Source organism: Orbicella faveolata, unplaced genomic scaffold, assembly GCF_042242905.1.
Source record: "Orbicella faveolata isolate gen_17 unplaced genomic scaffold, um_ofav_v1 contig_13, whole genome shotgun sequence".
NCBI lineage: Eukaryota > Metazoa > Cnidaria > Anthozoa > Scleractinia > Merulinidae > Orbicella > Orbicella faveolata.
Genome location: NW_028301540.1, coordinates 28394924 through 28409961, shown reverse-complemented (window position 1 = coordinate 28409961; position 15038 = coordinate 28394924). Strand labels below are relative to the sequence as shown.

Sequence of the window (15038 nt, the reverse complement as noted above, 5' to 3'; positions counted from 1 at the left end):
CATTAATTCATTCTTTGTTTGCTGAGTAAAACATAAAGATATTTATGTCTAAACCTCTTACAAACTTACTACTTTAATACGTCGTCGATTTCGTGTAAACAAAGATAACTGGTTTGTACATTTCCGGCGACATTTCTAAGGTTGTGTAAGTCTTGCCTGAGTTGAAATATTGAGATTTTTTTAGAAGCATAGTTAAGATTTCTACTATACTTTTTAATGTAAGATTTATTTTTAAGTGTATTATGTTCCTGAAGTGTATTATGACTCCCGGGAACCTTATGCTTTCCTTTTCTCAAAGACAATTGTGTCAATAATAATAATAATAATAAAAACAGACTTAAATAAAGCGAAAATGATTTTATCCACTGTTGTAAATCATTTGCATCCGAAAAGACATATATTCCTACTTACCAGTTGAAAATATTTAAATATCAACGACTGAATATAATAATAGAATTTTAAATAGAATTTCCAGTTCTCGTGTAGTTCAAAATATGTTTTAATTCTGGCAAACATTTTACTACCTGGCCAAGACATTTTCTTTGATAATTTGAAAATTTAGGAACACTTTCACTCCTTTTAGAATTTCAATAAATTATGGCTTCTAGCAAAGCAGTAAATTATGGCTTCTAACTAACAAATCTGAATCGCTAAGAAATCCTTTGATGTACCGCTAAAATAACCAGCGAGCTTTAAGACCTAAAAACTTTGACTCCCGCTCATTCTATGGACATTCGGAAGGGAAAATGGCAACTGTTTACCAATGTAACCCGATAACGTCTATTTTAACGTTAACTGAACAACTTAGACTCGACAAATAGCTTACACAAGAGCAAGTTAAAAACGTTGCCGATAATCCAAGGCAAAGATACACTGAAGCATGAAGCTGGAAACTGATGACTTTTATTTATTTCCTTTTTCTTGTGTTATTCGTGGAAAACCAAAGGGAAGGGTCCACTCGTGTGTTTCCTCGATATTTTTTCAAGTGTGTTAGGTTTTGACTTTCGTTAACTGAATTGGCTAAGAAGCCTAAACGATAGGAATCTGGGAATAAAATTAGACTTGATTTAGCCTGTGTTGTGATTTTCCAGATTATTAGTATCGGTAAGCATCGCCTTATATCAAAGGACCCGGTGAAACAAATACTGTGTTCTGCGTACATAACATTTCTTTGACAGGGTTGGAATAGTGCGTTTCATCTTGTAGTATAAAAAAGACAAGAAAGACACAGAGGTTTTTCATGGCAGCTATGTTACATGGCAGGAAAAATGAAAATGTTTTGCATTAGAAAGAACATTTTTTCCTATATGAAAAAGAATGTGATTGTTCCTGCCATGCAACATGGCTGCCGTGCAAAACCTGTATAGACTTTGAAAGCTGCTTTAGTGATATTCTCTTGAATTCAACAGAACATGGCTTTTTACATGCACACTTTCATCGGCAGTGTTTGTTATATTTCTGATAGGATGTCGCCACACACAAATACCACTACAACATTATTCTTACCAAGCCACTGAACTTACATGTTGATGTTGTACCGTCAAACGATATCCAACATGTTTGAGCGAACAGAACGTTCTAAAATTTTTGACCAAATTTTTGACGTCGTTCAAATTTTATCAAATACGATCCACTGCAGGATCAAACATGGTGTCAAAGCGGGAAAATGTTTGGTCACAAAGCAATATTCGATCGTGTTGGATCGCCGAACATTCCTCTTTTGGACGACAGGGAAAACCTTAATCTAGAATTGGTTCACAGGGGTTCGGTTATGACTACTCAGGATGTTTTTTTTTTCGGCGGATTTCAAACACGACATCGTGTGTGTGATTCAGAAAGACAACTCAACTTTGAGATAATTTTACTAAACAAAACAATTACTGAGTTGAATGTTTGGATGTGGGTAAAAATGGCGCTGAGCACGATCTGCATGAAAAAATTAAATAAATAGAATTTTGAAAAAGGGACCCTTTCCAAAAATGAAAATTACAAGTGCATGCATACCCGTAAAGCCACAAACAGTTTAACCGATAAACCTTTTACTGTTCTACAATAAAGAGGAATTATCTGGTCTCCTTCCATTACATCAAAAATCCTGAAGTTGCGAAACTTCGATGGAGCCCTCTCGGGGAACCGTAAGGTTTTAGGCGAAAATTGTAAATCTGAGCTAAACCTCTTAATTTTTATTTTGAGTGGATTTCTGTAATCGAGATTTGTCATTTTAATTCAGTTTACCAACCAGGATTCTGACATTTGTTTTAATTATTATATGTATTCATAGAATTTGAGGATTTGTGGACGGTGAAATGCGAAGATTACTTCCACTGCCATGTAATTCCTTAATCCGGATTTATCGAAAAATACATTTCTTTTTTTTACAGTTTTGGCCGATTCTAAATTCTTAAGATGAGGAAGATAAACTGAGTGCATTCATTGTTTGTAGCATCTGTCCGAAGAACTAAGTTGCGTTAACAATTTCTAGAGTAGAGTTGTGTCTTGGTCTTGTTTAAAAACAAATCAGTAGAACCTTCAACTTAGCCTAGCAGGTAGACTATCTTGGCGCAATTTAAACTGTTCAAAATCCTCAAGGTATAACATAGAAGAGCATCTTGTAAATTGTTCGAAGAAACCTGATGAAATATTAAAATTTTTGCCCTCCAAAGAGGAATCATTTGACCGAATGGATAAATGCATGTCCTAAAATTGTCTTTGAATAATGTAGTTCTCACACCAAGCCATCTGTTGGCAAGCTTTTTGCATTCGAAAGAGTTGAAAATTACTTATCACCTAAAATGAGACGTGCAATTATTTATCTGATTACACCCCGAATACAGAATCTGCGAGCAAGTTTAAAACTTCCATTCAAGTGCAATTTTAATTAACTTTCTGGGTCAGCGAATCCCAGGAAAGACAGTGACTTAATTGCATAAGGCAGCGGCCAGCTTGCGAATACTTGATTTTGTGAAAACAAACAGAATAATCCATCTTTCCTGGGTAAAACACCATCTGAAAGTAGTTGAACATTTTACAAAGCGTGAACTATGGGATAATTCCGGTAATACTACCGCCAGCTTTCTCTATGTCTCTAAATGGCTGGGTTTAAGGCAATTTTAGGCAGCCTTTTAGAGCTAAAAACGCTTCAAATTTTCGCCTTCAAAACATAAAGAGAACCGTTTTTCAACCTGAAAATTACCTTCCAAGCTTCAGTACTTATAACTGTTAATTCAAACTGCTAACGGTTGAATCTGTATAGTTTAGAGCTCTGCGAGTTAACTAAGGGTTGTATATCGTACAGTCTTCTTAGTTATTTCAAGTCGTGTTTGAAATTTCCCACGATAGGAAAGCGACACGTAGTTTGAAGATAATTCTTGAAACCAGCTGGCGAAGAAAATTGTGTAAAAACAGGGAGGAAGCTTAGTACTACCTTTTTCACATCAACAAAAACTAGCACAGGCACATTATTGAACTGGTAGGTACAACCCAGCTCAGTCTTCTTTCAACGTGGGTACCTATCTATTACTATGAAGATGCACATCGTTGATGAAAAGGTTTGTAAAATTACAATTTAGTCATGTCACTTGATATTCAGCAGCCAAAGTCTTGGATTAGTACGAGCCGCTTGTACATTTACGTAAAAGAAAGACCAATCTTACAACCAACGCTCTAGAAAATCCCGGACTGCGTCAATTTCGACTCGGACGTTGTTGTGCGTAGCCTTGTAAAAAATAAATCTTCGGTTTAGTTTAAAGTACAGCATTCAAAAAATGTTTTACTTCAAAAACAGTAACTCTTTTGGAGCTCTTACTGCGAAGGTCTATTTCGCTTATCTTGATTTCTCAGAAACTACCGTCAGCTTTAAAGTGCATACTAACTTAACTGATAGTCGATTTTTCACGAAAAATTCTCCACTCTTGTGAGTAGGTGGAATATGATTAAAATCTTTGCTGCCTTCGCGTACTCCTTTTGTCTCTGCTTTTGTACAGCTAATCTTTGTGAGCTTTGTTGTTGTGTTATCAGCTTAACTTGGAAAACTTTAATATAACTGCCCGTTTCTGTGAACTGACGTACCCAAATGTCATGGTTAGAAGAATTAAACATTAGTTGAATTGCCGGCTGCCTGAACCGAACATTGCGCGTTTGCTTGAGAGCATTGATTTTATTAAATGTTTCTACAAGTGCAAAGCTGCTTCTAATTATATTTTTGATTTCGGTCTCCATTTTATGAAGACGGTTTGTTTGCCGTGTTGTCTTGTCGTTGTTTGGTTTAATCTGACATTGTTGAATTGAACCACGCCGCGGTTGGTTTTTCATTTCTTCATTTTTTTTTACATGTACACCCACTGCCGCAAATATTGAGTTTCCAAATGATTACCATGAGAAAGAAAGAAAATAGAAACTATTAACGTCATGTATTTCTTGCTCAAAAATCTTAAGCACAAAAGACTGACAATTAAAAAGCGATTATTTTTGTATTAGTTGTAGAAAGGTTTCAACAAGATTGCGCTTTTTTTGTGTGGTTCAAGTTGCTCCGGCTTTGAAACCAACATAAGTTGACATATTCTTTAAACACACACTCCTTTAATTCGTCCTTTTATTCTTCTTGAGCAAAGTGTTGCGTCCTGTGGATAGTGCGATTTTCAGAAACGAAATGATAGACAAAAATATAGTTTCTGATTTCAACAGATGGTTTACTATGGCTTGGTTAACCTCAAGCTTTTCAATCATTACGTAAAGTTTTGGTAAATATTATGGTTTTATTTGACGGTTATGTTGAGACGCCTGACGAGTCATGTATTGTTGCTATGTAATTACAATACTTTCTACGGCAGCCGGCCTTAATAACGAAAACTGCAAAAAGGGAGCTAACTTTGGAAAGGTGTTAAAAACACTTGCTCGCCATTTTTTAAGTTTCTCACAGCCTTGACCTAAGTTATTAGAATCCTCAATGAAAAGAGGCTGGCCGGAGAAACAATCCATATGGCAGAAAAATTAGTAAGTGCCATTGCATCGTTTACATACAAATCGTGGACAATTTCGAACCCACCGGTTTCAAAACAAAAATGATTAATGACTTTTAATATTGGCAAAGAACAATTCTGCAGCATTGCAAATTGCGGATTTTTTTTTTTTTTTTTTTTTTTTCCAGTGGGTCTGCACATTTTCGAAATCATCGCACCGAAAAGCGTTTCGCCAAAAAGAGTTTCTGTTTAAAACATAGAAAATAAAATAGTCATTGTGAATTGCCATCCGTTGCGAAAAAAATTGGTTTAGTCTGGAAAGTTTCGTGGTTTTAAGCGTAAGGTTTTTATTCAAGATGGTTTGGTATTGATTACCGTTTTTGAATCCTTCTTTTTTTTTCCCTTGTCCTATTCTTTTGCAAGGGAAATCATAACCCTTGTTGTAATTATTTCGCCGCAAGATTGAATTAAAACGCCGTTAACTTCAAAGCCCAGTAGGGAAAACGGGAGCTTAATCCGATCTGTTAAGAGCTATAGGACTTAGTCCATTGTGTTAGGTCATAGGCCACCGGGTTTGCTAGGCTATGCGCACGACAGAAAGTGCTACTGCGCGAGGGCCAATTTTTCACGAAAACTACCTTGAAACTCGCGTGAAAAATTTTAACGCGGTTTTAATGTTCAAGCACTTGAAGAGCAACACATTTTCTCCTTAATGATACATTGTGTCTCGAGTTAAAGGGTACCGCTAAATTGCTTGGCGTTGTTTTCCACACTTCTTTCCTATCAAGATTTAAAGCAATTACTCCGCGGAGGACAACGGGTTGTAGATCGCATTGTTTGGACCTTTTGAATAAGGAGCAATTTGGCTGTTTTGAGCCTCTTTACCAAGCAAATTGTTGTAAATCGATAGCGTTCTGGCGTCAGCGATTTGAAATTGCACCCATCATTAGCAAAAAAGTATTTGTAGCAAGTCATTGTGTCTTCCGCTTAGTTTCGCAAGGGAAGGTCACTATCTTCCCCGCACAGTGTTCACAAACGAACATTTCTATAGACGTTTATTGAAAAAAACATTTAGCTTCAATTAAACAACATGTGCTAATGATCCTTCGACCTGAAAAGGGTTGGATCTTTCAGGGAACGTCATAAAAGCGATGAATTTAGATTACGATTTCCTCAAAAAAAAAACCCTATTAATTGTCCGCTAGTTTTGACCACGCATGTCGGATATCGCTGAACGGTGCAAAGCACGTAGGACTATTTTGGTGTGTACACTCTGGTTACTGAGCCTTATCAACAATGGCAAATTATACAGTCATGATAAAGACTCACTGACAACAGCAGCTGCTTTTGTTGTGCGCGAAAGCTATTAGAAGATAAAATACAATGTAATTAGAGCCATATTATCATAACAGCCAATTAGATTTGCATAAGCCATTCTTGCGCGACTCCGCTTCGCAAACATACATATTAACCAGACATGCACGCGTGGCCTCAAGGTTTGTTGTTTAACAACCAGTCAGGTGGTTACTCGGGTCTCATATCGAGGTTGTGAACAGCGAGTTGTCAATTTGTCACATCTGCGAGTGCGGACTTGTTATAATTGAGCCGTTCTTCGGTTAGCGCTGCCACATGAACCTCAACTTCCAAGCCGAGTACTTTGAGCCTCCCGCGCCTTGCAAGTCCGCCTTCATGGAGTTGCCTTCGACACCAGGTCCGCACAGTTACTCCAGCTACAATCCTGTTCCTCCGAATTACAACCCGTACACGGCGATGCGTTATTATCATCACCCTCCACCTAGCCAAGATTACCCGCTCGCCTGCAACGCCAGAAATTCCTTTCCGATGCCGCCCGTGCTCAACCATCACCCACTCTCGCATCATCCGTACTTGTCGCCTTCCATACAGGGTTTTGGTGCGCCGCACGACTCTCCTCACGACGGTGAGTCAGCTTTCAAATCTGTATGAGTCAGTCTCATTCTGTGTCATTTCAAGTAGCAATTTTGAACTTCCTCGCCTAGGGTAGATTCGGAAGTTATTTACCGCGTTTAATCCTCTTGTGGTCGCCTAAGTTGTCGGAAATTAGGGAAGTTAGTGAACTCGAAAACTCTGTCAAACTACCTTCGAAGTGTTAAACTGCATTGTCAAATGGCAACAAAATTAGCCTAAAATGAACGGTTAAAGTACTCTGTTGCTCTTCGCTTGATAAGTTGAACGGCGAAATGATACAATTTAGGATCACTTTGGGCCGCTTTCTAGAGATTCTGTGGAAATTTTAACATAGTTATATACATTATCACTGCAGATTTGAAAGGACCATGTGACGAGCCGAGGCTAAACGGAAAGGGGAAAAAGATTCGGAAACCACGAACAATCTACTCAAGTTTTCAACTCCGAGAACTGAATAAACGTTTCCAGAAGACACAATACCTCGCTTTACCCGAACGCGCTGAACTAGCCGCATATCTCGGCCTGACGCAGACCCAAGTGAAAATCTGGTTCCAGAACAGACGATCTAAGTGTAAAAAGAATGTCAAAACAAACGAAGACAACTCGGTTGATGGACCAAACAAACCGGAAAGCAGACCAGGATCATCAAACGGCTCTAACACAGACGCTTGGTCAAATTCAGAGGCTACCGGCACGGGAAGTCATGACGCGGACACTCCAGCTAGCCTGGCGGTTTTGGCGAGTCAGTCTAAACAAGCTATTCCAACGCCAACTTTGGGCCAGTGGTGTCTTAAGACTCCTTTCCTCACAGAGCGATGCCAAAGAATGTGATCACTATCAATTTCAAGAATGACTTTCATGAAAAATACTCAGTTGTATAAAGTTAAGTGTACAGAGCGACGAGTTGGTTTAGGCTAGTTAAAAAACGTTTATGCAACTAGTGGGAAGGTTATCAGAATAGAACACTAGTTATGATTCCCCAGAAAATCTTGTTAAAGCTGTGAAGTTTTTAATTTTGTAAATATAATTTATTTGTGTCATAACCCGGCTAGCATGTATAATTTAACTCAGAGGAGAAATCTTTTAGTACAAGAGTTTTAAATGTAGCTTTGAGTCTATTCATATAGCATATGCTACTCAAGAGAGAACAGATTGGAGCATCAATTGGTAATTGGTCACACAGGTGACAGTTGATGTCACCTTCACATAGCTAAGATGTGTAAACCGTCCTTAAAATTCAATACATACACGTATTAGCTTATATCGCAGAGATATTGGTATAATGTAGTCTCTTCACCGAACAACTAAATTTCTTCCTCGATCACAGTTTAATTCTGTGTTAAATGTTCCTAAAATTTCGTCGATGTGACCAGGCCGATTGCAATAAGCACCCAATATACGCGCCGTTTGTAAGTATACCTCAAAAGGAGTAATAGTTTAGATTTCCTTATATCTATTATTTAAGAGAGTATCAATAACATTTTAGCAATGACACAGTATCTGTTAAGTGAATAAAGGACTCTTATCAGTTATAAGAGGTTTTGTGCTTAATGCTGTCTTTTCTTCGGCTTTGATTAAGAGATTGGCTCGCGTAGATTACCATGATGTTTTCTCAATAACCGGCATGTGTAAGAGAGACTGATGTAAAGTACCCCTTGTGTTGACTTTTCTTGTTTCTGCCAGTGGTTTGAAAGAGATATTTTCATTGTTCTTTCCTCGAGAGTTAAACAAACACTTCGTCATCACAATGATATTTTGCATTGTTTCACTTCTTGGGCCGGACCTCAATGATTTACGGCAGAAATACATAAAACCCTCGCCTAGGGGCGAGACATATAAGAAAGGCTCTACCATTATGAAGTCTCAGCATCGCCCTCTTTTATGGCTAACCGCAAGAATCGGAGGATGAAAAACCCACAAACTGTCTTAAACTGGGAGGGTCAAAGCATTTCGGTATGGCTGCGTGCTTGAAAGTCCATTATCAAAACCAACATACTCTTAATGCCTACTGGACGCCCATTGTGTCGGGTCATTGTTTGTTGTGTTAGATATGTGTCTTGTGTATGCATGTGAATGATTCCGGACAAAAAAACCAGCCCATTATGTTTAATTCGACGAGTGTTATCACTCGGGCGTAACCCCGGCGTTTTTATCGTCCAACTGCTCATGGCTTACAGTCTTGATTGCCGAATTAAGAGGTCTACCGGCATCCTCAGAACCCATCCGAATGGTATGATGAATATTTGATGATTCGGCGGAACTTTTATGGAAAAAGCCCAGAAACATTCCCTCGATGGCTCGCCCAGGGAAGCTGTTATCCGTAGGTTGTCAGACGAGCCTAAGTGACTCTATAACATGCTTGTCTAGCTCGTGAAAATTAAAAAAAAAAAATGTATAGTTTTATGTGAGTCAAAATCAACTAAAACAGAACATTTTTCTTTTCACTTAACGAGGAAGATATTTTCATTAAAATTTTATAGGTTAAACGGCCTCGAGATTGCAGCTTAAGTTGCATATAAAAACCGTCCAAGGCCGGGAAACACATACGTTTAAAAACAATAAAAGTTTTCCAAAGACTGACATGTTAAAGCAGGTGATAGAGACAGTTAAAGGTATTGAGGATGTTTCTTAACAGGTAGCAAACCACAGGAGGTCTTTAAGAGAAATAAAAACGGAGAATACCTAACGGTCCCCAGGCTTAAACACGAAACGTTAAACTTGAGAGATGGCGTTTTATCTGGAATTTTCTTCAAAACTGTAAAATTAAAACAGGACAAAGTTCACAAGCACGATTCAGCCGAATCAATTAAGTACCGGCGTCGGAATATTTCTTTATTTAAAGCTTGACGGACAGTCAGAGTCGTAATATATAGTCCTGCAGTGTTGATATTATTTTAATCACTGGAATTTGCCCAGTTTTAATCAATTGGAAATTAAAAATGCCCATCAAGTTCTGGAAGCCTAACGATAAACTACCTGTATATATGAATACTTATCGTTTTCTAGGTAAACATGTTATGTTATGCTTTAAGAAACTTTGTATGTAGTCGACGCGAGGAGAGAACTGTCCAAACAAGCTGGCCTAAGCTGTTGTTATCCCGAAATGAAGTAACTAATGTCTTCAGCGGATGTGATGCATAGATAAAATTTCTTTATCAAAGTTAACAAATAAAACTTGCTTTTAACATTACGTTCGCTCAACGGCAAATGTTCGATAAACATTGCAGTCAACGCTACCATCATAGGTAAATTAAACTAGTTTCCTTGCGCCTTGCTTGAATAAAACTGTGACCCTGGTATTTTACTCGAACTCGACGGGTAGTTCGATTATCCATGACTAAACGAGCGAGCATACTTCACGTACATTCTGATGACGATGCAACGATCAGTTCTTTCAAATACTTGTTTTGCGAGAAGTGGTTTAATTGAGGCAAATTATAGTTAATATTAACACGGGCGTATCGAGATAACTGCACCTATACGAACAATACACAGATTTCCCTTTTTTTTTTTTCTTCGCGCGCTGAGATGTTTTTTTGTGTTCAACTACCGGGGCTTTCGCTTCTCGCACGCGTAGCATTTAACATGAACAGCGGATAGTGTGAAAAGCTCTTTCGGGTGGTGTTGTTTTATGTTTGTCCCACTGAAAAGAAAATATCTTTCTTGTTTTCACACGGGCTATGCGTTTCAAACTTTAAGAGAATAAAACAGCGCTGTTAATTGGTGCTTGGAAACAGCTCTCTGGCAGGTAACAAAGGACAATTTTTCTCGTCTATAAATTGGCACAGTTCTAAAGAGTTCGCCGGCTTTGCCGCCGAAAACTTAGAAGCACTCAGCGTTTTAAAACTATGCTGCCGACACCTGCAAGTAATTTTTTCTAGTTCATAATACTTAGCTTTGTCATCGTATCGTTGGTGTTATCTCACTCTATAGAGTACTCAAGCACTTGAAAATGTTATTCAACCACTCTCGCACTTACATCATAACTGAATTTGTTGATTCGTACCCAAAGAAAAGTCATCCAATATGGCTAAATAGCGCTTTAGTTGCATAAGCAATGGTACCGGTCTATTTTAAGCAAATCTTGGTCTCCGATTTCTTATAAAACAGACTAAATACAGCGCTTTCGCCGTTTCGGTCAGGTGCTTTAGAAATGCTAATTCGCTAGCATGTTGTTTTTGTTCTGCTTTCGACTTAATGGACTAATTACTAAATGGCCTTCAAGACCCAATTTTCGCATATAATTAGCCATGAATACAGATAGAAAGATAATTTGGAATATCCTTTAATGGCTCCAAAGTGGCAAGAAACGATTGAGTTGGCGTTTTATTGGCCAAAAGTGCAATTTGGGGCTAATTCGTGGTCACAGTTTCAATTGGGTAAGGGTGAAATTAAAGATAATTTCGCAGGACAAATGTTGCTTAATATCTGGGTGGAGTTAACGGCTGCGTGTTATGGCCCTAGAAGACAGGAATCTTTGTTTTCAACTCGTACACGGAGTTAATTAAGAACAAGACAAAACTTCCATACAGCAGCATCATTTGAAATTTAAATTTGGGTGTTCGCCAAATCACCTTGTCAACATTTGATTAATTTCCTCCCCGTGTTAAATTCGTAGTATTGGCTATCTTTTCTTTACAAAGGATCCTTTCCATAAACACCACAAGCTTGGTTCATTTTGATGGTGGCTCCGTTAATAGACTATATTAACAGGAGTTACGGGTCATGGATAATTAGCCTGGCGGACAATAGCCTTTAATGGATGGCTTCGGAGTATGTTTATAAAACAAAGACGGTTAGGTCGCTTGCACAAACTCAAAAGTTTGTTTTGTGGAAGATTCATTGTATCGTCGCTAATCCTTTGAGTAAATCTCTTTCTTAACACTCCATTGTACATTGTACCACCAAACATAGCACTTTTATGCAAAAGAGTAAAGCATTAATGACGTTAAGTTATAAGAAAAAACGTGTTCAGTTGCTCTGACGTAATGATATATCAGATTGACTAGCTTACTTTTGTTTTCTGCCATTTTTGGCGCACTCTTCGTTCTTTCTAGAGATCCTTCACAGAAGCTGCCTAATCCCAAATCATTTCTAATTGCAGCTATTTCCGCAAGAAACATTTAATCTGTTGGTTTATAAAGCGTTCTTAAAAGTGTGTGCTACTCAATCTAATTACAGGGTAATAGTATTGCGCCACAAAACCATTGAGATAATTGTCGAGTCTTCGGATCTCTCGCTGCGCTAATTTAGTTCTGAATTGTCTGTCGTCTTTAGCTCGGTATCATTATACTTAATAGCGCAAGACGAGTTCTTTTTGTTCTTTTGATAAGGGAAAGGAGCGAGTTTTTTCCACGCTAAATAAACAACGAGTATTTTAAGTAAATTGGATACTTTGCCATGCATAAATTGAATATATAAACCATTCGTTGTATAATATCTTTATTTATTGACTCGTTCTTTCTGAAAGTGTTTAGCAAACAATTTGATCGAACTTCAAAGAAACACAACTTTCATCATTGTCAACACTCCATGGGTTAAAGAATGGATCCTCACTTACTCGTGATATCTGCTTTGCCGCAACGAAAACATTTCTAAAGGACAAAGGTTTTGTGAAATTTCATTAAATATTCAAACCTCAAGGCAAAACACAATGAAAAAGCTATGTTCTTTACAGGTAACGTGTGAAACGTCGAAAACAAGCGTAAAACTAAGAAGTAAGGCCACAAACTCAATTAACACCATTGACACGTATCTTCATTGTAAAGTGGAGCCGTTTGTTCGATATTTACTGACATTCCTTCTGTGACTCAGGGGATACAATAAGGTTGATATTGATAGATGCATACAACTGAGTTTGTCGGTATGACTCATGAATTCCAACTTCACAAGTTACTGGTGTTTTCATTCACTCCAGTCGCAGGTGGCTGCAAATCCGCAGGAATGTTAATACTTTAAAAACACGCTTATAGACACAGTTTTTATTCAAAAGGTGCTAATAAGCTGTAATGTTGTTTTGACGCGCGCTAGCAATACGTCGTCCGTTTCATCAGATCTGAGCTAAATCGGAATATCACTAGAATCAGTAAATAACACGAAATAATTTAAGAGACACATCTGCTATGTTCATAGGAAAGCTTCACTGTGCAACCGAGTACAGAGACAGTAGAATATTGTACCGTCACGGTACAGGTATCCACTAAAGCGGACAAAAAGAGACATGATTTAAGAGGCTAAGACTTTTGTTTTAAGTCGACATTTTACTTATGAGAGCTGCCACATAGCGTGATTGTATCTCTTCAGTGTTTTTTTTTTTTTCTTTCAGAAAGCTTAAATTATTTCAAAGAGAAACGGAAATTTGTGCCAGAGGGTTGGTGGACTGAATGGAGCCGTCAAACAAAAGAGATTCACGACATATCAAAAAGCTTAAGTGGACGCGTCTAAAAAAAAAAAATCAATTCAACGACCTACTTGAAGATTGAACGTTATCTTCAACCGATAAGAGTGATCTATTACGTCGGTTTGTTACCGGTAAGATAATTTTTTAATAATATCAATTATAACGACATTTTCCAAAAAAGCAATTTGGCGCTAATTTCTGAAGCTCCTATTCAATCTTTTGCAGTAGCTGGTCATATGACGAAGAATGCACTCTCAAGAATTAACCAGCTGCGTTTATTTGCGGTCCAACCACGATGTGTGTATTTTCCCTGACAATTTTCTTAGCTCGAGGCTATGACACACTATCTTGGCTCAGTGAGAACTTTGCGAATGCCAAGCCATCAATCCATTAGCGCGTAACAGCTACGCTTTGGTTTGAATACAAAAAAATAATAATGATAAAATAAAATAAAAAAATAAACTGCTATTTCTTTCCGCACGGTATAACGTTCTCTGTCCTGTGGGGAACTTAAAAAAGACGTGGGCACAAAATCACAGCAACTCTTATTTCCACTAAATTCTCTCGTTACGATTTTAGTTGTGAACGAGAGGAAGAAGTTGCTCAGATATCAAAGACAACATTTGAAAGGCCAAGTTTTAAATAATATTGCAACAGAGAACGCGAAACAATGTTTTTTTTCTTTTATCACTCAAGTTGGATGACAGCGTGGATGGCACTTGATAGAAGCTCATTGCGTACACTATAATCGTATCCTTGAGTAGTACTCGATTTGTGATTAGTCAATTTTAAAACAGTACAAACCGCTTCCCTTGCGCTTGCTTAAGTTGGGATGATTTCTTTTCCAGGGTGAGTTGTATTTATGAACCTATTCCGTGGATGGTAAATTTTGAAACATTTGGCCCGCATTTTTCAAGTTTTTCTGGTAGATTCCATCTCAATCTTTCTAACTCTTAACCACCGTGTTCTTTCTTTTTTAGAGATTACTGGCATTTCTAGGGGGTTTTTTCATCTTAGCAAGTAGCTACTAGAACACGTTTAAACCTCATCAGTTTCCATGGCAAGTAAGACTGGCATAAACTCAGGTTAAAGGGACAATGTCATGAATTCCGCAGGTGCGACGTTTCGATAAAAAGTTGAAACGCTCAGGCGGAATTTTCAAGTTTGAATTCGGCAAATTCAAAATGGCGTCTACTAGCGGAGCCAGTCGTGGTATGTGAACAAGGGAAATTTGACTGCGATGAATAGCCCATGCTATTAAAACACAGGGATAAAGTTTTCATAAAGGGATAAGTTGGAAAAAAAATATTTCGTTGTTGTTTTGGGCCAGTTTAGTGGCCGCTTGTCAGCCCTAGAGATGGTGCTTCCAAGCAATAAATGCCGAGGTTTGCTCTGTTGAGGTACTCAGCGCATCTTGAATTCCTTATTACAATTGTCTTAAGAATCTGTGTTCACTTAGCTTTCAACTGAAGAATTGATTGTAGAATTCTGTGGAGATACGCTAAAGAAAATAATTGAAAAACAAAATAAATGAATAAAATTCCTCTCTAGAGGAGATATTATGCTTATATTATGCCTATTCTCAATGAACACATTACGGGTTAAATATCTCCTCTAGAGAGAAATTTTAAGCTGATACGGAAATTAAATAAAGGATGCATTCAAGCATTCATTCAAAAACAGCGTGTGGTTTGAGATGGTTAACAGTCAACTTGAGGGTTATTCTACTGAAA

The 15038-nt window shown here is 37.8% G+C and overlaps 1 protein-coding gene and 1 long non-coding RNA gene across 2 annotated transcripts; both read left to right on the top strand.

Moving 5' to 3' along the window:
• The first annotated feature begins 6444 nt into the window (after nt 1–6444).
• On the top strand, nt 6445–8456 carry LOC110068504 (uncharacterized). The gene is made up of 2 exons (XM_020775920.2): nt 6445–6897; nt 7261–8456. Exons 1-2 carry the CDS (start codon nt 6588–6590, stop codon nt 7734–7736), a joined length of 786 nt encoding a protein of 261 aa, XP_020631579.2. The 5' UTR covers nt 6445–6587; the 3' UTR covers nt 7737–8456.
• Nucleotides 8457–12530: 4074 nt separating this feature from the next.
• Nucleotides 12531–13742, top strand: LOC149115885 (uncharacterized). The gene is made up of 2 exons (XR_016205817.1): nt 12531–12582; nt 13231–13742. It is a non-coding gene; the product is annotated as an uncharacterized LOC149115885 (long non-coding RNA).
• Nucleotides 13743–15038: the final 1296 nt, after the last annotated feature.

Coding starts and splice junctions, on each gene's coding strand:
- LOC110068504 (XM_020775920.2), top strand. CDS start 6,588: ATGAACCTCAACTTCCAAGCCGAGTACTTTGAGCCTCCCGCGCCTTGC. Junction 6,898..7,260: donor GCACGACTCTCCTCACGACG/GTGAGTCAGCTT, acceptor TTATCACTGCAG/ATTTGAAAGGACCATGTGAC.